We start from the raw sequence: 23,764 nt of genomic DNA on the forward strand, positions 1-23,764 counted from the left end.
GAACAACTGAATATGCATTGTTAGAAACATACAAAATAACAATTTTTGAAATTTACCAAGTAATCACACATGTGACATTTTCTAGCATCTTGAATATTCTTGTCTGAATAAATGGAGAGATTTATATATAGAAGATCCCTAGTATTTTTCCTTATTAATAAAAAAACATAAAGCCCCAAAAGAACATGTTTTTCAGATGATGCAAAGCATTGGTAACATTTTCTACTTTACTAACTAGGTAACCACTAGCTGTAGAAAAAACTTTTCTATGAAAGTTGAAAAGTTTCCATTGCATATACTAGAAGATATTTTCCCATAGGTTGAACAACCACTGAGATCAAAAAAAGCTGTTTGGCACAAACTCCTGTCAAAACAACGCAAAAGGGCTGTTGTTGCATGTTTCAGAATGGCACCATTATATAACCTGCCAAGGTAAGTGGCTGAAAGGTTTATTTCTTCATAACATTTGTTTGCATTGTTTACTGAGTACAAATACTGCTTGTGTGTTTACTTATGTGTTTGCTGATTGTTAGGTGTATGTAATTTTAAGAGACAAGAATTGACTAGTCATTGGCTGATTTTCACAGTAGCAAAATAGGCATCTCTTGGCAAATCACCTGAGTGGGAAAACACCATAAGAATTACAGCTTCATTTTTGTCAGTTATTCTGTATAGTTCCTCAATTCATCTGTGAAAAACATTAAGATGTTGCTATTTCTGTCCATTTTTTTGTCTTACTCTTTATTCTCCTGTGGGTTTTTGTTTTGTTTTGGTTTGGTTTTTTTGTCATTTGTTTGTTTGTTTGGGGTTTTTTTGGTTTTTTTTGATTTTGTATGGCTCTTCCTCTCCTCTTGCATGAACACTTCATGCTCTGTAGCTTGTCTGGGCCAATCTTAAGCTACTACATTAGAATATTACATGAATTAAAGCAACTATTGAGGCAGAGCAGTGCAGAAAGCACTGCAGAATGATATTTTTAGACTTCTGTGTTGCTCTGCTTCTTATTCCAGTTGAATGTAGATATCACAAAGTCCAAAATAAAATGCATCCTGTACCTGGATCCATCTACTGCTTTAAGCAGAGTAATAAGATCATATGGCACTAGAGTAACTTCCTTTACTCTGTTTCTTCTCAAAAAATCTGAGTTTTATTCAGATAGAGGTTAACCATATGTTTAATTAGGTTTGCTTCTCTCCTTCTGCAACTTTTCACTTTTTTTGTTTAATATTATTCAAAGATTTCTGGCAAAGTATTTAACTGAAGGGTTGTGTTGGATTCTTAAATGTGTTTATTAAAGCAAATTTCCTCACTTGGTGTACAGGTCTTTAGCTAAAGGTCTGTAGCTGTGCCACTAACACACTGGAAGTATATTAGTTTTGTACAAGACAAATAAAAAAAAGTTTATACCATAAAAAGCACACAACCTTCACAACCTTCCTTTACAAAAATAAGTAGTTCTAGACTATAGTAACTTCTCCAAGTCATTATGCTACCACCAGGCAATCTTTAAAGAACCCAAAAATGGAGAGGATTAAGTACAACATAACAAACCAACCAGTATCAACCCTTCCATCTGCATGTCTGGCAAAAGAGGAAGTGGCATGAAGAAATACCATTTCGGTACAACCTTTTTGTGAGCAATTTTTTTCTTCACAACTGTATTCTGCATTTGTAAATTCTTAAAATATTTAGAATAAATGCATGACCACCCAAATGTTAAAAAGGCTCATGCTTTTTTTTTGCCTTACAAAGCACCCACTTTTATTTATTATATTTGAGGTTAACGGAATGCTTGCCAAGAGGCAGAGTGGGTAATGAATCTTTAAATTCTTGATTTTTAAATTTTCAATAAAATATGGAATAATACCATATTGAAATGGAAAATTTACATTAGCTGTATTTTTTTTTTAATGTTTTTATGTTAAAAACTTTTCTTGAGCTTTTTCTTCTCAAATTTTATGGTAGGTTTTGTGGAGCAGTTTACTCCTGATTTGAATATGAATATGAGGCAAATCTACCCAGATGTTTCATTTTTTAGTTGCTAAAAATGAACTCTCATAAAACTATTTTTGTCAATTAATTGTGTTCTCTGCATTTCAAAACAGACAAGAGTGAAAACACTCTAAACTTAAAATCCTAAAGTTGTGGAAAAGTTTGGGTTGGAATGGACTTTTAAAGGTCGTCTATTCCAAACCTGCTGCCATGAGCAAACTTCTAGGTATATTGCTCAATTGACAGGTTTAAACCAAAGTTTTAAAGTTCACTAGCTTATAGACACTTTTTCTTCCTAGCTAAATCATAGGATCCTGACAGGAAAATAAGGCTATCACACTATTATAACAATCTGCATCATCTAAATTGACACTGTTGCTCAGACATGCCTGAACCCTAGGGAGATTATTTCAAGTGGTTTATGATTTATTCTAGGAGCTATTTAAATCTCTTTGATCCAGAGTTTGAAATTAGCTATCTTGTCTATTTCTTCATTTTAGTTGCAGCTTTGTATTGGGAGTGTTAGTTCTTACTTTGATGCTAGAATCAATTAATTTAAAGGATAGTAAACAAATATTATGGTATTAACCTTTCATTTATCCTAGAAAAGATAAATCTTCAGCAAATAATAAGCTTACTCTTTTGAAAATTTTCCAGATGTGGAGGTGGCTTTCAGCATAGTTTAGTTTTAATCTCAGAGTTTAAGATTATTTTCTGCAAAACTCACTCTAATGTCTATCAGTTTTTAGGAATTTCAGTAAGATATTTCAGGAACGGACATCTCTGCTAATATGAACAGAGATGTTTGTTAAATCACCAAAAAATTACTTTAACTTCTACCACAAATATTCCAAGAACTCCTTTTGATGAAAAGTCCCTGTAGATACAAAACAAATAGCTATATTTTTTTTTTTTAGAATTGTATTTTTGAAAGAATTAAACATCAGTCAACTTAGGAAGTACTAATTCTTCATGTTCTGTGTTTATTGAATGTACATGGCTTTGAAAAAGTATCCTATGTGACGTTTTCTCTGGAATGTGTCTATGTTTGATGTTTTAAGGAAATTAATTTGAAAAAACTTTTGTCTTATTGTCCGTCATCTGTATATGCACATAGATACAGCAAAATTGTACATGGCAATTTTTCAAGCACAGTTTACAATACATTCTTTCTGACTACTTTATTGAATTTAACTTGTGCCTTTCTTCAATGAAAACCTATATGCTTTTCTTCAGACACAAAATTAGCAATTTCTTCCTGAGCACCTTTCAACGTGTTTGGCTGGAAAAAGTACATGAAAAAACTCAGTATGACAGGCTTATACTCAAGTTAACGGTAATGTAACTTGTGGAGAGCCTCTTGCTTATGCGCCCACTTCTTCCTTCCCAGCCATGATTTGATATTATCATAAAAACATGAATTTGTACAATTTTCAGAGGGGATTCTGATTGGTCAGTTTTTGAAATTTGATAATAAAACAGCATCAGTGCCAGCAAGTGAGCCTAAAATGTTGACTCAACAGTTATTCCACTACAAAATACTTATTTGTGTGCATAGTGTATTTAAAAGGTATTTATTGGTGTATATGCAGTGCATTTTCATAGCTTTTTTTTGGTGGCAATAAATGAAAGTGCTGCATAGGACAGCCTTTCTAACCTCATGTAGTGCAACTCAGAAAAAATTTTCTCCCAAAATAACGTGACGATGAAATTATTTTCCCATTATTATGTGTAGTCTTATTGCCATAGTTATATTTTCTGTGGAAAGTTAAATTAATGATTAGTATACAGTAGCATTTAATATGACTTAGAGTTTTCTAATATTGGTAATTTTGTAGAGCAGGTATTTTATATTTCTAACGCAATTTCTTTGAGGACATGCTAATACTGCCCTGATTTGGAACTGGAAGACAAGAAGCTGAGGTTAGGCTTCTTTCTGTGGAAGAAGGCAATGATTTTCTGTAGATATTATGCTGGAAAGCACTTGATAGTTATTTTGGTGTTGATGGCCAGTGTCTGCTGTCTTGATGTTCTAAATCTAGTAATTTGGATTTACACCTTGTAGATGTAAACGTCACTCACTCATTCTCAGTCTGTTCCAGTGTGTGTTTTTCTCATGATTGCATTAAGGTATCAGTCCTGCAGTTTCATGTACAATGTATTTTAGATGTCTCTTAGCCTTCAAAATAAAAAGTAATGTATACATATGTGTATAAAATCAGTAAGAATGTTCAAAACTGCCTGCAGATTTGTTACTGACTGTTGGTTATGGTTTGCATTTTGTTCACTGACCAATCAGAGGATCAGAATTGTACAAATATGTATCCTTACTAACCATTAACCATCTGAGCTGTTATACTCTGTTCTGTTACCCCTCTTGATCTCACTTTCACAACCCCCCCAGGCACCGTTCTATTAACCTCTTCCTCAATGGCTATCAGAACTTTTGGATAGAAACAGAGGAATATTCATTTGAGGAGAAACTAGTTCAGGATTTGGCTGTAAGTACTGACATAACTGGGCATATATTTCAATGCCCACTTCAGTGTGTATTCTATGTATCTATAATAAACTATTTTTAATTTTTGTGTACTGTATGCATAAACTTATATTAATCCTTATGCTTCACAGCATAAGGTAATTTTCTGCTGTGGTCAAAAGGACTATGTTCTTTGATGCGCACTGAAGTGCATTAAGATGATCTATGCCTTCAAGTGAGCTACATGACACTTATTCTTGGGAAAAGAAATGGATTAGATGAACAGTCAGACTATTTTGTCATTATGGTAATTCCTATGTTTGTATATATTATTTACTGGGGTTTTTTTTTGAAGCTTGATACTACTGATCCTTTTCTCTTTTAATTTTTTTTATTGCATAAATAATTTTAACATTTTCAGCTTTGATACAAATTACTTTTGCTGTTTTCCTTTTTGATGCATCATAAGGACAAATAAATATATGCAGCCATATTCAGCAAAATGTAGTTTACTGGTGTACTTGATAAAAGTGATTGGTAAACTCCAGGATTTTGGTAATGAACATCAATTCAGAATGCCTGCTGCTCTTTCTCTTCCCTCTATGTAGTTAGCTAGTCAAAAATATCTCCAAGGACCTTATCTCTACAGTCTTTAAACACCATGAAAGTTAATATACAGCTTCATGGATCACATACAGATGCATCAGGAAGTGTTATACCTGATATTGTACAGGTATAGAGTGGTTTGGGTTGGAAGGGATCATAGAGATCATCTAGTTCCAAACCCCTGCCATGGGTAGGGACATTCTTCACATGCTCTGAACAATTACATGGTCAGTCTTTCTTTGACTTTGTTGCTTCTTGCTAAAGGAAAGAATAAGGCCATTAATCAAAGCAGTGCCTGCAATTCTTTCTGATTTCCTAGATAAGTAAATTGAACTTCTCTAATTACAATAATTACTGTAACTATAATAAATCTACAATAACTAGTAACTGTACAAAAGTGTGGTAACACAAGTAAGGTAAGGGTAATAATTTGATCTTTGGCCAGTTCTACTATGCTATATTTTTAATTGCCAAAAAATATTTGCTTACAATAATGAGAATTAATTGAACCAAGGTTGCTTAGAAATGATATATGAAAAGATTTTAGCTAATACTAGTCTGAATAGGATATATGTGATGATGTTGTTATAAATTATTCCAGTATTCTACTACAAAATAATTGAGCTAGAACTTCCTTTCAATTCGGGTCAACTGGAGATGCATGACTTCTCTTCAATAAGGCTTCCCCAAGATTTTCCCTGTCTCATTCGCAATACCTGGTAACGGAGAAAATTCTAAAGTTACAAAAAATCATGAATAAAAAACATATACTCTTATCTCTTCTAAGTCATAAAGGCCCATAATGTTGCAGGTTATTCTGTAAACTCCTGAATAATATTAATATGGGCAGCTAATACAAATTGGATAGAATAAAATTACTGAAATCCTTTCCTAAGCTTAATTACTGGATTATTCTCTTACTTATGAAGCTTAACTTTTATATTCTAAATCTTGAGACAGACATCTTCAAAAAAAGAAGAAGAGGAGGAAGAAGAGACTGAGAAAAACCATCCTGATCCACTTCATCAGATTATCCTCTATTTTAGTCGCAGTGCTCTTACAGAGAGAAGGTAAAAGAGCTGTGTGGAATAGCCCATTGAGTGAAAGCACACAGTAACTGAATTTTTAGTAACATTACCAAAGTTATTTAACACAAGGGTAGTTCATTATTGTACATGGTGAATACCTTTTCCCCTCTCAGTTTCATTAAAGTTTTCATATATTTGAACTCAGTAGAACCTTTACATTGAGATATAAATATTGACTATTCTGGACATTTTAAAAGCTTGGTAAATACCCAATGCAGAAATTATTAAGCATGACTTCTCATGAAAACACAAATTCTAAAGGATATGCAGGTTTAATCAGAGCACCTTTCCCTGGTCTCTCCTGGTAATAGATGTGTGTTCTTGGTTTTCGTATTCATTACATTTCACTCAGTAAATCAGAAAAGGTTTTGTTGATGTCTATGAATCTCATTGCCAGTTTCTGTTTTGACTGATTAGAATGATTAGCTTTTTATGATAAAATCTTGCCATCTGACAGTAATAATTATTCTATGTTTCCATATTACTTTTCTGCACCTTCAACAGCCAGTGATGACCCAACATGACTAAGTGGAATGCACATATATACCTTTAAATTGTCTGAGTAAAAATTTAGAAATTTGGATTTAGATAAGAGAAGGCATTCATTACACAATTTTCAAGTTTAATAGTTTTTCAAGTAGACTACTTTAATAAAATACCCTTTAATAAAAAAGGTAGTTATATAAAATCTTTATATTACATCATAAAATAATTTAAAACATTTTTTTACTCTTCACAGCAATCTAGGACATGATCCTCTATATATTGCCTATTCTGCCATGATGGCAAAAGTAAGTACATAATTTCAAGCTCCATCCCTCACTTCCCATTAATTTTAGATGCTTCTTAAAAATTTTCTGTTTCTTACATGGACTACTTGACACTAGTAACTTCTGTATTTTTAATGAAGCAAATGCTGTTCAGAGTTTTACATATATGTATATAATGAGAAATTTCCTATGTTGAAACAACACTATAAAATTTCAGTGCAGGTGCAGTCCTGTTCCTTTCACTTGACACTTCTATTTGCATATCATTAATTCATGAGCAGTTTAAATGCATTAGTTATCTTTATTCTTTGGGTAATTATTTTTGGTTTAATACTTGAAGTCTGTCAAAGATAAGTAAACTTTTGCAATATATTGATTACAGCTAATTTGTGTTGAAAGCATGACTGTGAAGAGAAATATGGATCTAGAGATGTGGCGCATGATTATATAGCCTGCAATTACAGGGCGTGTATGTAGTTGGATGAATACCCTGAAATACTCACACATTAGGGAATATCAGCTTCTTAGTGTGGATAAGTACAAATATTTACAATTAAGGTTTTAAAAATCTTCTTAATACCTTTAATAATTGCTTGAAAAAATATTTGGCAATTTTTGTAGAAATACTACAGCAAAAGTAATCATATGTTTTTTAATAAGCAAGATCTTGTGATTTCTGTTTTTAACATCAAAAGAGCTGTCAGGAAGAAGAAGAGGGAGATGAAGAAAAAGAAAAGACATTTGAGGTGAGAGTTTAAATAACATTTATTTCTCATACTCTAATGTGGAACCACTTTAAATATGTCCACTAGAACAAATGCAAAAATAGCATAACACATTGTGTGTTGAACACAGTGACCTGGTTTACTAGGTTATTCATATGAAAGAAAGATGGGGTGTTTTGAAGCTTTGGAGTCAAACAACCCATGGATTTTGGAGGCAGATGGTCTTCAACAACTTCAGATTTCTCATCTTCCTATTTTTCCTGGATCCATTCCAATCTGTAGTCTATTTTCATTTTGTTCCCAAACCCAGGAGAAAGAAATGGAAAAGCAGAGAACTCTTTATCAGCAAGCTCGCTTGCATGATCGTGGAGCTGCTGAGATGGTCCTTCAGATGATTAGTGCAAGCAAAGGTAATGCTCTAGGATATCTTTGAAGTACACACAGGTGTGTTATGTCATTATACCTATCATGTATAGGTGTATATATGATATGATATCATCTATCATAAAGTTTATCATACAACACTTAATGAGGCAAAATAAATGTCAGTAACAACTGCACTAAGTAAAATTTCCAGACTGCATTTCTGATTGAAGAGCTCACAACTACAAGTTTTAAGGAGTGTATCCTTGTTTTAACAGGTCGTACAGGACCCATGGTTGTTGAAACACTGAAACTTGGTATTGCTATTCTAAATGGTGGAAACACCATAGTTCAACAGGTAATGCATTTCTAACTTCTGTGAGTCTTGCTTGCATACATGACTTGAGAAATTTTGAGACTTTTAGTGTCCTGTTGTTTAAGTTAATGTACTTAATTTTAAGCCAAACAGTGACGAAATATCAGTGTATTTTTGGTGCAAGAGCAATTATATTATTTTTTGCTAGTGATTTGCATTTCAAGGAACTAATTCAGGAACTTTTGAATTAATATATTTCAATAACATTAATTAATGGTACTTATTACCTTTACTATTTTATTTTAGTTTATAAATATTAATTAATAATTAATTGCTAGTTATTTTTTATTGCATATATTGTTAATGTTGTATTTTTCCCTTCAAAATTCTACAACATTTAGAAAATGCTAGACTACCTGAAGGAGAAAAAGGATGCTGGATTTTTTCAAAGCCTCTCTGGCTTGATGCAGTCCTGCAGGTAAAACCATAAATTGCATTATTACAGGTTCTGTTTATTCATATTCACTGGCTTATTGCTCAGTGCAAGTGGATGTGCTAGATTTAAATTACAGGAGTTGCAGGTTGTAGAACTCTTGTGGGAAAGTTTTGTGAATCACAGGAACAGTCTGATAATCTTTTAGAGTATTCTTCCAAATGACAAAATAAAGCAAAAGACTGCACATGCCTTTGAAGACTTAGTTTGAAGAGGCAGAAAAGTAAAATATAATGGCTCCTTTACTGACCCTAAATCCCTCAAGGTTTTTGTCTGGTAGGTTCCAAGGATGGAGAAGAGTCACCACTAAGGGAGAGGCAGGCCACTGGAACTTTACTAAGCTTTCAGTTTCTGCACATTTCTGGCGAGTTGCATAATCTATGTCTCCTGAATCCTCTGCATATGTATCAGGCTTTTTAGAGTTGCCATGTGACCAGTGAGACTATAGTAGTCCATTCCCTTGATAAAACAGTTCAAATTAGTTAAGGTAAAGGACTCTCATACAGAAGATGGAAAATTGCTGGTGTTTTTGATTACTCTTACAGTAGACAACCTCCTTTTCTCAGCCTTTTAAAGAACCAGAAGGGTTCTGAAGGAGTACACTGCAAATTACAAGAGGAGGAGCTGTATGAATAGAGGATAAAAAGTAGAAGGAACTGTGACCTGTATTGCAGAACTTATTGTTGAATAGTTGCAGCCTAATTAAATAATATCTGCCTTGTAATTTTTTCATCTATGTAGAACACTTTAGCAGGGATTTCCTCAAACAGGCCTTGCTGTGATATTATTACTAATAGTGTATATATATTGTTCAGGACTTCATTAAAAGAGATATTGATAGAATTACTTGAACATGATAAGAAAATGGAAATGATGCTTTAAGAAATGTTTTTGGTTTTAATGATGTGTGAGAGAGAAACAATGGCAGTAGTCTCCTTTGGTGGTAGGTTTAAATCACCATGAAGAGTAGTATTTCAGGTTCCTTTTCCCTCCTTATTTGTACTGAAACTATGAATGTCATTCTCAGCAGTGAGACATTACCTGAGATTCATTTCTTGTCAGAAGTGGACACTGGACCTTGAGTTGCATCCAAAGCCCATTTATTTAATACGAGTGTAAAATAAAATGAGGCAATGCATGTCATAGTGGGCCAAGAGTAGTTGTTGAAGGCCTCTAGAAATTTTGTTGAAGAAAATTATTTTCCATTTCTTACTATAGTCCTTTTTCCTGTTTGTGCTGTTTTCTTTAAATATAAGTGTTCTTGACTTGAATGCGTTTGAGAGACAGAATAAAGCAGAAGGCCTGGGAATGGTTACTGAAGAAGGAACTCGTAAGTAGAATGAAATTTATTCCAGTGGTGCTTCAAACATTATTTCTTTAACTAGAACTGTTGTTTACTGTGGCTTGAGGTTTCTGTTGTTAAATGTACTGTAAGTAAATCTAGGTCTGGGTTCTGAATATGCCTTTTTTTTTTACAATATCTTTAGCAATAATTTTTAAGAAAAATATTGTAACTTCCAATATTCTTATCTTGTATTCTTGTTATTTTTCTTTGATCCACAGTCATCGTTCGTGAGCGTGGTATGTTTGGGTTTACAGTTTTTGATACTATTGTTGCAAAAGTGTGTTGCAAATACAGAGAGAAATCTCTCATTGCATCTTCTCAGATATCTTTAGGTTTAGCTTTATGGTCTGCAGCAGGTTGTGTGTTTAGCTTGAATAAAGAGTTTGATGCTTATTAAAGAAGTGTCACTCATATTTAAGGCATGATTTTAGTTATGACTAACAACTTATTAGATATATATCCTGTTGCCTTTTTTTTTCAAATTAGTGTTGTTTTTTTAACCATGGATGCATTGGAGTGCTAAATACTTTTGGCTCTGCTTTTTCTGTCTCAGTTTTTCTTTTCATTATTATCAGTCTGTTTCTTTTAAATTGCTTTAATGCTTTTAAATACCAGTTCTTTTATTAAAATTCCAGTTTAAAAGGTTACTGTAGGATATATGTTCTGCATAATTAGTCATAACAATTGTCACATAATCACTGTATTTATATATTTTAAAGGTGAAAAAGTCTTGCAGCATGATGAATTTACTCGAGATCTATTTAGATTTTTACAACTTCTCTGTGAAGGGCATAACAATGGTAAGAGAACTGAATTAATTTTGTAGAAAATTTGTGATGAGTCTGCTCTAAACAGAGTGAAATAGAACAAATACTGATGCTTTTCTCTAATGCATTAAGTTTTTTGAGGGGAAACTGGCATGACAACAATTTGAGCTTTGGAGTTCAATTTGATTTTTTAGATCTTAATTTAGTTATGGTATTTAGCTTATTAGTAGTAAAGCCTGTTCCAAGTCACCTGGATAACAATTCTTCAGTTATATATACATTGGATCTAAAGTTCAACTTGTATGACATAAGCATCTGTATCCAACAATATACTTAAAAAGAAGGCATTCATTCCTCCTGAAAATAGAAAAATAATGTTGTATTTTTTTCCTTTGTATACTAACCAAGCACAAATCACTTCTTATTTCAGATTTTCAAAATTACTTACGTACTCAGATGGGCAACACCACAACAGTGAATATTATCATTAGTACTGTTGACTATCTCTTGCGTCTTCAGGTGAGGAAAAAACAGATGAAAATGGAGTATAACATATTGGCTTTCCTTCACTTCCATAGATTCACATTTTGTTGGAATCAAACATGAAAATTCTCTCTAAAGGGATACCTAAAATGAAGAGTTTTTATTTATTTCATATCTTTTTTCCTTTGAAAACAGATGACATTTCAGAATTCTGTGTGAAATCAGATGTTTGATAATGGATTTCATTGTTTGCTTCTGAAGAGAGTGCAAAATATTATTATAATGAGAAATAGATTGACACAGATATGCTAAATTTCATCTGAATTATTGATTCAAGTTTTGTTGATATAAATGCAGGCAGTAAATACTGCACAGAGAATCCAAAACTTGAAAATGTAACATTGTTTTTTTCTTAGGAATCGATCAGTGACTTCTATTGGTACTATTCAGGAAAGGATGTCATTGATGAATCAGGACAACGTAACTTTTCTAAAGCTTTGGCTGTCACCAAACAAATATTCAATTCTCTTACAGAATATATCCAGGTAAACAGAATGTGTTTCTCAAGGTACTAACAGAGAAGTTCCATGCTCACACAGCATGATCATGTTCTTTTGTCAATTTATAAATGCTTTGCACTTGCTTTTTTAAAATTTTGATGAAGTTACATGGAATTACTGTAAAGTGAAAACTAAAACATGCAAACAGCTACGTATTTAACAGGATACAATTTGGTATTTGTGCACTAGATACCCAGAGGTCTTTGAAAACCTTCTCATGTAGCTTCATGGCTGCCTGAGACTTCTTTTTGAAAAGATTTGTTTTGGTTTATTTGACATAAATAAAAAATGTGTTTTTCTTTATTTTTAGGGCCCTTGCATAGGTAATCAACAGAGTCTGGCTCATAGTAGGCTGTGGGATGCAGTTGTTGGCTTTCTTCATGTGTTTGCCAATATGCAGATGAAACTTTCACAGGTATTTTCAACATTGTCCCTGTGCACTCACCTTCGCTAAAACCAAACTTGACACTTACAGTTCAATTATACCTTTCTGATAATGAATGTGGCAGTTTGGTCCCTTTCTCCCTCTTGCCAAAACCAGAGGATCTGTCAGAGCAGAAACATCATTAAAAGCACAGCTCCCATGCTGAACATAAGTGGGCCAAGAGAAAAGCTGAGAAAGATCCAAACAGGGAGGCAGTGTGGTATTTGGTCACTTATCCAGCTAATTAAAGACACTGAGCATGGGGGCACAGGCAGTGTTCATTTCACTGTACAGGGCACAGTGGAGTCCCACTCCACAGTGTCAGGATTCTGTCTTCTGTGACTTCTGCTTAATGTATCCATACACTCAAGCTCTGCACTGAATGCAACAGTGCAGAGAGTAATTTCCTTTCTTTTTCAGTGTCTCTGCTATCCTCTGGCTTACAAGATTTCTTCCCACCCTATAGAAGTATATCAGAATTTTGAGAATAGTATTTAAGGCCTTAATGTCAAACACAAATCTACATTAGACTTATAATGTTCTGTAATTAAACTAAACACTTTGAGTGGTAATGCATTATGCTATTAAATATTGCCAGTGAAGTGAAAAAGGATGGATTTTTCTGAGACAGATACTTTCATATCTGTGTAGCAAACAGTTTTCTTTGTTTGTTTGTTTCTGCTGTTCCTTACCTGCACCTTGGTACTCCTTAATGTTTTATTAAAGCTTAACTTTATGGTGTTAATACCTCTGCTACAGTAAGTTACATGTTGTATTAAACTTCTGATAGCAATCATAATAAAATGACAATGAAATGTTGCTGAATAATGTGAATGAAGTTTAGCTGATCATCTTTAATACCATTTCTCTCTAAAATTATTTAGTTTTCCATATAAATACAAATTTAAAACAATCTGACAGTTGTTTTGTTTTTTGTTAATAGGATTCTGCTCAGATTGAATTGCTTAAGGAACTTCTAGATCTTCTAAAGGATATGGTAGTGATGCTCTTGTCACTGCTCGAAGGTTGGACCTTTTTTTCTTTATGGTCAAATATGATTATCTCACCTTCCTCGTGTAAAGCACAATTATTATGTTTATCTCTCTAAACTGCTTTTTAATTGCTTTTATGTAATTTTGGGCGAAAAAGACATTCTTCATATTAATTTAAGAATTATTCTGGAATATACAGAGTGCTGAAATAGAGGGCTGCTAGAGAAAAGCATGTTGGAAGAAAAAATACTATTTAGATACAAATATTTTTGTTCTGTTTTCAGCACAAATATGAAATTTCATTATTTAAAATGTAGCTGTCAAATAACTTTCTATTATAACACATTATTTAGGTAACGTTGTAAATGGAACTATTGGAAAACAAATGGTGGACACGCTTGTAGAATCATCTAGCAATGTAGAAATGATTTTGAAGTTCTTTGACATGTTCCTGAAGTTAAAAGATCTGACTAATTCAGATGCTTTCAAAGAGTATGATCCAGATGGTAAAGGAATCATTTCCAAGAAGGAATTTCAGAAATCAATGGAGGCTCAAAAACAATATATACAGTCAGAGATTGAATTCCTGCTGTCCTGTACAGAAGCTGATGAAAATGACATGTTTAATTATGTTGACTTTGTGGAAAGATTCCATGAACCAGCCAAAGACATTGGATTTAATGTAGTAGTATTGCTAACAAACCTTTCAGAGCACATGCCTAATGATCCACGCCTTCAGAGCTTACTTGAGCCTGCAGAAAGTGTTCTTAATTACTTTGAACCATACCTTGGCCGTATTGAAATAATGGGTGGGGCCAAGAAAATAGAAAGAGTTTACTTTGAAATCAGTGAATCCAGTAGAATGCAGTGGGAGAAGCCACAGGTGAAGGAATCTAAAAGACAGTTCATATTTGATGTTGTAAATGAAGGTGGAGAGCAAGAAAAAATGGAACTCTTTGTGAATTTCTGTGAAGACACAATTTTTGAAATGCAGTTAGCATCCCAGATCTCTGAAACAGATTCATCTGAGAGGCCCGAAGAGGAGGAAGAGGCAGAGCCTGCTTATGTAGTGGATATTGGAGATGATGAGGAAGAAGAAAAGTCCCTGGAACCTGCTTCAGCTTTTGCAGTGGCCTGTGTTGCAGTGAAGAAGAATGTTTCCAACTTTTTGAAAATGGTGACTGTGAAGAACTTTAGGAAACAATACAGGAAAGTCAAAAAAATGACAATAAAAGAGATGGTGAAAGTGTTTTTCTCCTTTTTCTGGATCCTATTTGTAGGGACATTCCAAATGTTCTTCTCTATAGTGTGGGGGATATTCCAGATTCTTTGGAGCACCGTATTTGGGGGTGGCCTGGTTGAAGGAGCCAAAAACATAAAAGTTACAAAAATATTAGGGGATATGCCTGATCCAACACAGTTTGGAATCCATGATGATGTTATGGAAGCAGAAAAAGCTGAAGGTGCTGAGCATGGCATAAGAGCTGAACTCGCAGAGTTTGTGAAGAGTGAAAAGGGAGAAAGTGACATAATTGCAGACATTTTTGGCATTCCCACAAAGAAAGAAGGATCAAAACATGGTCATGATGCTGGACTTGGAGATATTGCAGAAATCCTTGGTACGGAGATCCAGTCACCTTCGGAAAACACGGCTCAAAAGAAAAAAAGATTACAGGTAAATTAAAAATATTTTGTATTTCTTTAAAGATAATATTAACTATTATAATGACAATCATAAACTACTGAATGTTAATAACAGATTTATTTTATATTTAACTGATTAATATATATTATCAGTAAGAACGTACTTTATAATGTCTACACGTTTAAAGGCCAACAGGAAATTTCAGCCCAGTGTTTAGATTTCAATGCAGTAAATTTTTACTGTTCATTTGAACTTTATTCAAAACATAAACTGCTAACAAATTTCTAGTCACAGGTTTTGCTTTAAATTATTTATAGTCTTGTTTATTCTGCATACCCCATTTTTTCACAGTATACTTCAAGAACATTTACAACTTCTTCTCTCCATAATAATGCCTTATCATTAGCATCTTTCTCTATATGCTTTACATGCAATACAGTATCCCCTTTTTCCTATTATTTGAAACATATTTGCCTGAATTTATTGTCATTTTAATGTTTATAATATAATTATTCTTTACTCTTATTCCAGTTTATAGACAATATATTTTTTTCCACTCAGCTGGACTAAAGAGAATATTTTTCTGTTTAAAAATGGATAGAACTAAATGTCAAAACCAATCTATTTATCATATTTGGAAGGTATTACGTTTCACTTTACACCTCAGGTCTGTTTCTACCAATTATTCAAAAACATCTTTTCTCTCATTATTAACCAATCACTTCATGATATACTTTCCAGATATTTTCAAGGTAAATCTAAACTGTGCAACTTCTTAGAGCATTATTTTCTCTTAATTTGTATGTTTTCCTCCAGATTCTGGTTCTTGCCTAAATTGAACTAATTTTCTTGCATTTATTTTTCTTGTTTGTTTATTAAATAATTTTTATGTGTGGATTTTAAAATTATAGTATATTAAAATCTTATCTCATTTAGCATAAATATAATGTGGTTGGTATTTAAAAATAATTTTTTTAACACAACAATCTTGGTAGGTATAAGTAAACATGTTAGAATTTTCTTCAACAGTTAAAGTAATTATTCAGATCTGAATTAACACTTTAGAATATTCCTTGCTTTACTCTGAATTATACATTTTTTACCAATGTGTTTGATACTACTGATGCAAATGCTCTGTAATTTTTGCCAATATTTTGTGTCATTAATGTGAAGTTTGTTATGCAATTTATCCAGTTTTTACCTTTGATATGGTATGTAGTGAAACTTACCAAAGCAATGTTTGCACTAATTCTGTATTACAGGAATTGCTATTCATCTCACATTGTGTATATAAATGCTCACATAATCTAGTTAGAGGAGTGGATATAGAGAATAAGTGGAGCTCAAAGCAGAAACAGCAGTGTAAGGATCAGAAATTCCCTTCAGGAAGTTACTATGTCTTTCTTAGGCATCTGCAATGATAAACTTCACACAAATGGATAGAAATAGAAAGGTCTATATTCTGGAAAAGTGTACTGATAAGGTCAGTGACATTTACCATATAGCCAGAGAAACTTCAAAATAACCTATGGAATCATATATGATGATGCCTTTGAGGGTTCACTTTTACTGTAAGGCTCTACAGGAATCTGAGAGTTACGTGGGTTCACAAATTAGAAAAGTAGCAGTGACAGAACAGTTTGCCGATAAATCTAATTAGTGGTAGCAATAAAATCAAGCACTAACTGTGAAGTTACCTTAAACTAACAGCTAAAAATCAGGGAAGTGATGAAGAACAGGAGGAAAATTATAACTTACCTGTAAAATGTTTCATTTTGATCTTATTGTTACTGTTCAAGTATGAAATCTTGGAAATGTAATTGAGTTGTACAACAATATCAGTTGAATGATGATATCAGTCAAGCAAACAGGAATTTTGAATTGTTGAGAAAGGAAGAGAGGAAGCCCCCATAGTATTATGCTCCATGAATCTTAATTTATCTATGTTTTGGAGACCAGGTTCCCTCAGTTCAAAAAGAGTGTGATAAAACTGGAAAAGATGCAGTGAAGATCAATGAGTTGTTAAAACTTGATATGGAACAAATCTCACATATGGAATTAAGTAAGTTAAGGTTCTTCAGCTTGGAAAAGAGAAAATTGAGAGAGCATATATGGATAAGATCAATAAGGATTTGTTCATTCTTCTATCACTCCACCCCTTAGAAGAACCAGGCATCATCAAATGATCTCTCAAGTACCCTCCACCAGCTTGAGATCTTAGGGGAGATTCTTTGCCTATATCCTTTTCCCACGTACTTGTAAGAGATAGGCAGCCAGATGAGCAGTGGCAGAAACTTCAGATAAGTGTATATATGTGTTAACTGGAAATGTAGGACCAATAGACAAGTGCTGTCCAAGCACTTCAAGAGAATGCAGAAGAGGATTAAGAGTTAGGACAGGTTTTTGCAAAAGGGAATGGAGACAAAGTTCAGCCCTTTAGATTTCTTTCTGAGCCAGGGTCTGCATCTCTTGGACTTCCATTGAAGCTTAGATACTCAAACTACATTTGAAATGAGTTTACTTTGATCTTGTAGCACCAAGCCTAAAGGTGTTTGACATTCAGGCCCCAGCTTCTTTGCTGCAGTTAGCCACCTGTAAAATTGTGTATTGGTTTTTCCTTATCTCAAGGAAAAGCTGTAAACACACTTAAGAGTGTTGTGTGGTGTGCCAATAAGAGTTTAATGAACCATTAGCCCAGATAAGATAAACAGCTTGAAGAAAACATTGTGTAAGTAGAAGTTGTTTAAGTATTTGCCTGTTTTCAGTTGCATTACTTGATCACAGCCATGTAATTGGGTTTTATAATATCTGATAGTTACATAGATATTTTTCATATTTTTGATAATAACATTAATATATTGTTTCTTACATACTGAACATTCTTATGTTCTCCTTATATATTGAACATTAATACATTCTTTATCCACTAAGTCTTTGTGGGTGACCTTAGTATCAGCATATGATCTGGATGTAGTTACCTTCATCCTCAGCTGGTCATATAATTTGCCTGATCACTGTGTATAATTAAGTTGTTCAGTCAACTGGACTAGTTAGAGTATTGATAACACTATACAGAAAAATTCTGCCTTTTTCACTGTTAAAATATAGCCTGAACTCCCTATCTTTAAAAATCAAACACATTAAAAGTGCAAAGTGCTGCAAAAATATTATTAATTATTTTGTTTTTCTTAGAAGACAATAACTAAAGTTACAGAATTCTATTTGAATGGATAAATTTTGACAGTTAAAATACTTTTTGCAGATATCTGAAATTGCAAAAGAAGCTGGAACACAAAGAAAAGCAGAAGCTGAGAAGGCTGAGTAAGTTAATTTTACAAAATTCCTGTTTAACTCCTTGGTACTTCCTAATGCTAAATAATTTGGCCAAAAATAATGCAAGATATGCTCTGTATTCAAAGAATTTTATGTACACTTTGTCTCATCAGTATTTTGAAAATATACTAAGGGGTACATACTAAGTACTTTGCAAATATACTAAAAGATGGCAGACCATGTCACTAGGCAACACAATGACCCTTGACAATTATGCATATATAGATCTGTGGCCATTGTCTTTTTAAAAATTCATGTAAAAATTCCCATAAGTTCCTTCAAAAATGAGCACCAGTCTTAAAAACCTCTGCAACTTATTCTGCTTTCTGCTTTCCCTACTACCCACTACAATTTTCATGGAATTTTCACTTGATCATTAAAACACAAGATCTTACTAACCCAAATGTTTTTATTTATTGCTGTTTTATCAGATCTTGACAGCAGATTCATTCCTTTGTCCAGACATCCTATATATGACTGCCTAAACAATATTTAAAATACCTACTTGGTTTAGCAGCATCCTACTATTAAGAAGCATCCTGTCTGCCTGGACCTGCAGCCACATCATAGTAACAGATTTAAATATTTTGTAGAAACATACAAAAGGTGTCCTAGAGATTCTTACAGATTCAAAAGCTATACATAACTATATTTTTCTTATTTTTTCCATTTTTCTTCATGTTTAAAATATTTACTTCAGAGTCATTTATCTTTCTCCTCTTATCTGCCAAAGTTAATTTTTTTAGGCATATCATCGAGGTCTATACTTTAAGACAATCATATTGATGCCTCAACATTATGTCACACACATGGAAACCCAGGCTTTGGGGTTTTTTTGTTAGTAGCTAAATTCCTCTAATACTACATACAGTATAAAAATGAAATTTTAAAGCCAAATTTTATGAACTCAAATTAATTTGAAATGAGTGCATTTACATTTGGCTGGATATTTTTATTTTGTTAACTTTTCTTCTAGCATGGAAGATGGTGAGAAACAAGATAAGGCAAAGGAAGTACAATCTGAGCAGCTAGAAGAGGGAAAAATGAAGAAAAAGAAGAGAAGGCATGGACAAAAAATTGAGAAACCAGAGGCTGTTATGGCTAACTTCTTCAAAGCTTTGGAAATCTATCAAACGAAGATGCTTGTAAGTTTGTCTTAAATTCTTTAATAATTGATTTTTAATTTCTAGAACCACTTTTGATATTTAATGGAGAAATGCCATCATACAGGGAAATCTGGTATGAGTGTTCATTGGTTGTAGTCAGTCTTTTGTGATTTTACACTTAGAGTTATATAATTAAGTGCTTCTGTGTGTAATTTCTGACAGGAAAGATTAGGCTCTTGTTCTCCTTTTTAGGAGCTTACTGTTTCATATAATCTAACTTCTAGAAGAAGTTACTTTCTATTGTTCTTTGTTTTTAAAACCATATAATGTTGAATTCTCTCAAAACTCTCAAGTACTTTTTATCCCAGTATTCTGGAAAATATATTTCCACACTTCTTTCTGTTTCAGTCTTCTCTGACTTATAATTTTAAGGCCATTATTTAAATTCCATTCATCATGAAGAAGGGGAATAGGCTGCCAAAAATGCCCTCGCTTATTATGTGTATGGTGTATTATGCTCATGGTGTATGAAGGCAATACAATTATGTATTTATTGTTTTAAAAATCTTGCTATCTATTTTTCTTCTTTTGATATTACTCACAGGTTACCCTTAATTACTTTTTATTTTTTACTTTCAGCATTACTTGGCAAGAAATTTTTACAACCTGAGGTTTCTTGCTCTATTTGTTGCATTTGCCATCAATTTCATTCTTCTGTTTTACAAGGTAAGATAACACTGTTCTTTAAATATTTTTGTTAGTACCAGAGGATCCAATAATTTAATGTTTGTACTATCTGCTTTTATTTTATTCAGGCTGAATGAAAAGAGATTTATTTATTTTCTCCTTTATAGCTGAGTTTCTAGGCACTTTTTCATTTAATCACATAAGTCTGTTGTTTGGACTGTTAATCTTGTTCTGGGAAAACTGAAATTGACTAAAATAATTCAAATATCAAAACTGTTGAATTCTTTTAATTTGTTCTCAAGTTATTAAGGGGCTTCAGTTATCTAGTTATTCTTAGTTACTTCTTTTTTTAAGTAGGCTACAGCTCTTCTTGTCTAGCTCACTGATGAAGAAGGCTATACATTCACAGTTTAAACCTAATCTTAGAGATTCACCTGAATCTAGAGCTGCTTTAGGTTCTGGTTTAGAACACCAGATGATACAAAGTAGAACATCCTCAGCAGCCTCCACAAATTTCTTTCATGAATCTTCACAATCTTGAAATGAAACAGGTTAGATTTCAATAAAGAGAACTCCCACCCACAGAAGCCTCATTTTTTCCCCTTTCAACACTGAAGAAGAGTTCTGATTTATCTATATTCTGAAATCTGGACCTTTTGATTTTCCCCTTCTAGATATAGAATGGAAGTTGTAATAAGCTGTTGAATCTTGTGTTTTCCAATATTACATATTCTATTACATATTCTGTTACTCACAACCGAAAACTTCAACAACAAAAGGAGCTGGCTGAACATTCAGTCTAGAAATAACTGAGTTCTGTTCTCAAATACCGTGAAATGCAACTCCTATAACACAATTACATTCTTAGATGCAGGGCAGGTAAAGATGTAAAAAGCTCTTGGAAACTGGGCAGAATGTATATGCACCTTCCAGGACAAAGATGTCATGGCTGTTTAGGGCTTTCTCCTTGTCTATTTCTTTCTTTCCCACAGGGTTAGAGAAGATGGACTTCAAATATACATGTAGAATTCTGCTTTTGTCTATGCCAGTCTGCTTTTCTCCCCATTCTCTTCTGCTTTTCTTTGAGTCTGGTGGGTGATGACCCGTTCTGTTGAAGAACAAGGACAAAAGTTCACGTCTGTCAGTGCAAGTCCATCTGTCATACATAGGAAAGAGTCAGTGGGAGTCAAACAGGACTGAACAGGACTTTATCTTTTAGATAAAGCTGTCAAAAAAAGCACCCCTAGGGATTTTATTTTAAAGGGCAGGTTTTTAAAGTCAGTGGAAGAATTTAGGGCAGTATGTCAGCTGATTAAATACTGTATATAATTTGTAAGCTCTAAACTGAGTCATGAAATACAAAGTTATGAACAGTGTACAAGTTGATTATATTAAATTTTTGCTTCTTTTTAGACTCGAGCAATCAGGAACTATGTAGATTACAAAAAAAAATCCCTGAATTCAATCATAATAGATAACCCAGTCATTCCTTGCTTCTTCCAAGAAAGTTTTTTGCATAACTTTTTCATTTTTCTCAGGTGACAGAAGAGCCACTTGATGAAGTAGAGGAAGACTCTAATCTCTGGAACTCCTTTGCTGAAGAGGAAGAGGAGGAGGGCATGGTGTTTTTTGTTTTAGAAGAAAGTACTGGCTACATGGCACCTGCCCTCAGAGCACTGGCAGTTATTCATACTGTAATCTCCTTTGTCTGTGTCATTGGATACTACTGTTTAAAGGCAAGTTCTCAATCTTACTGTTTGTTAAACAATGGCTATGCCCCAAGGTGGTGCTAATACTGGAATAGCTATATGTACCTAGTTTTTTACAAATTCTCACTTCTCAATAGGGAGATGTTTTCCTTTTGTACTCTGACCAGCATAAATGAGGTAAACTTCCTTCCTAGCAGTGTGTGTGTGTTTTGGATTTTTGGTTAAAACAGTGCAGGTAACAGAGCCACATTTGGTTATTCCTGGACAGTGTTTGCCCAGTGTGAGGGATCTGTCTTTGCTTTACCCACTCTGTGCATCCCTCAGCAGGTATGTTGGGAAGGGCCATAGCCAGGACAGCTGAGCCAACCAACCAGAGGGATATTCCATGGCATGTAACAACATCACGCTCAGCACTAAAAAGCTGTGTGTGGGAGGGTTGAGGCTTGACTGCCAAGGTGGCCATTGCTCAGAGGCTGCCTAGGCATTGATCTGCCTAGTGTGGGAGATTGTAGTGTGATGTTTGGTCTCACATTTTTGTGTTATAAGGAACCAAAAATACATAAACCATGACAAAGATGGCCACTGTCACTTCCACAGGTCCCTCTGGTTGTATTCAAAAGAGAAAAGGAGGTAGCTAGAAAGCTGGAATTTGATGGACTATACATAACTGAACAACCAACTGAGGATGATATTAAAGGACAATGGGATCGCCTTGTTATAAATACTCCGTAAGTAAAATTAAATTACTCTATGCGAACTGCTCATAATATTACAGCTCATTAAGCCACTGATCTAGAACCTTTCCTGTCCACCTGTCACTTATTTAATCTAAAAGTAAGACATTTAGCACCTTATATTAGATGCTACAGTAGTAGATTATAATGTGAAATCCTATATTATCTGTTTATTTAATAAATACCATGATGACACATACATTCCACTCTTTTTCATTTTCTACGGTTTGCAAGGATTAGGTATTTTACTTCACAATGTCTCTCCAAGACATTTTGCATATTAGTCTCTAGTGATAAAATTTTGAAAAGATAACTTCCACCCTTTCCAGTGACTATTTCACTTGTACAGTAATATACTCCTCCCTTTCTTTCCCATTCCTTGGTAAAGAAATTTGTATGTGGCAAGAGGAGTAAATCTAGTGAAAAATAGCATTCCTAGAATTTGAGTAGGTCTGATAGGAATTTCTCTCAAGTTGTAGGCATTAGCAAATATTGTATTACTCATATACATATACTCATATAGTGATTCTCGGAATCTCAGTAAGCTGCAGCAGTTTTGAGGAGTGGCACAGACTAACACAGCAAGTCAGCTCTCTTCCACAGAAAGAATGCCTTGAGTACAAGCTGCTTTTCAGAATTTACTGGTAGGTTTAGATTATCTGTTAGGAAGAGGTTCTTTACAATAACAGTGGTGAGGAACTTAAACAGGATGCCCAGAGAAGCTGTGGATGCCCCAGCCCTGGAAGTGTTCAAGGTCAGGCTGGATGGGGCTTGGAGCAACCTGGTCTAGTGAAAGCTGCCCCTGCCCATGGCAGGGAGTTGGAACTAGATCATCTTTAAGGTCCCTTCCATCTGTGCTTCCATGATTAGAATTTCTAAAATACTGGAAATTCTTGAATGCTTTGTTTTAAGAATTTTTTTTAAAATTCATTCAGCAGTATGAACTAACACATATTATTAAAGTTACAACTAATTGGGAAACTGGAGACCTTGCTTATTTTCCAACCAGTTTCTTTCACTATTGATAGCAACCCATCTAGATACCCAGTAAGTTATCTTCAGCAAACAGGAGAATGAATTAATGAAATATATTGTCAATTTATCCCTAATTACATGCTGTACAGTCTGTTCTCAGCACATTGCACTG

At 33.7% G+C, this 23,764-nt stretch overlaps 1 protein-coding gene across 3 annotated transcripts in view; it reads left to right on the forward strand.

Moving 5' to 3' along the window:
- The window catches only part of RYR3 (ryanodine receptor 3), a 194,165-nt gene that overhangs the window by 158,075 nt on the left and 12,326 nt on the right, over positions 1-23,764 (forward strand). For all 3 annotated transcript variants that reach the window (XM_077784077.1, XM_077784078.1, XM_077784079.1), the window contains 21 exons: positions 320-432; positions 4,397-4,493; positions 6,038-6,147; positions 6,905-6,956; positions 7,631-7,681; positions 7,971-8,070; positions 8,302-8,381; positions 8,741-8,817; positions 10,089-10,162; positions 10,396-10,413; positions 10,897-10,977; positions 11,375-11,463; positions 11,844-11,972; positions 12,298-12,402; positions 13,355-13,436; positions 13,757-15,078; positions 18,311-18,369; positions 19,358-19,526; positions 20,127-20,213; positions 21,713-21,910; positions 22,481-22,611. In XM_077784077.1, the coding sequence (XP_077640203.1) occupies positions 320-432; positions 4,397-4,493; positions 6,038-6,147; positions 6,905-6,956; positions 7,631-7,681; positions 7,971-8,070; positions 8,302-8,381; positions 8,741-8,817; positions 10,089-10,162; positions 10,396-10,413; positions 10,897-10,977; positions 11,375-11,463; positions 11,844-11,972; positions 12,298-12,402; positions 13,355-13,436; positions 13,757-15,078; positions 18,311-18,369; positions 19,358-19,526; positions 20,127-20,213; positions 21,713-21,910; positions 22,481-22,611 (3,224 nt within the window). The remainder of the gene's footprint in view (positions 1-319; positions 433-4,396; positions 4,494-6,037; positions 6,148-6,904; positions 6,957-7,630; positions 7,682-7,970; positions 8,071-8,301; positions 8,382-8,740; positions 8,818-10,088; positions 10,163-10,395; positions 10,414-10,896; positions 10,978-11,374; positions 11,464-11,843; positions 11,973-12,297; positions 12,403-13,354; positions 13,437-13,756; positions 15,079-18,310; positions 18,370-19,357; positions 19,527-20,126; positions 20,214-21,712; positions 21,911-22,480; positions 22,612-23,764) is intronic.

This window comes from Lonchura striata, chromosome 6, assembly GCF_046129695.1.
Source record: "Lonchura striata isolate bLonStr1 chromosome 6, bLonStr1.mat, whole genome shotgun sequence".
NCBI classification, from domain to species: Eukaryota; Metazoa; Chordata; class Aves; order Passeriformes; family Estrildidae; genus Lonchura; species Lonchura striata.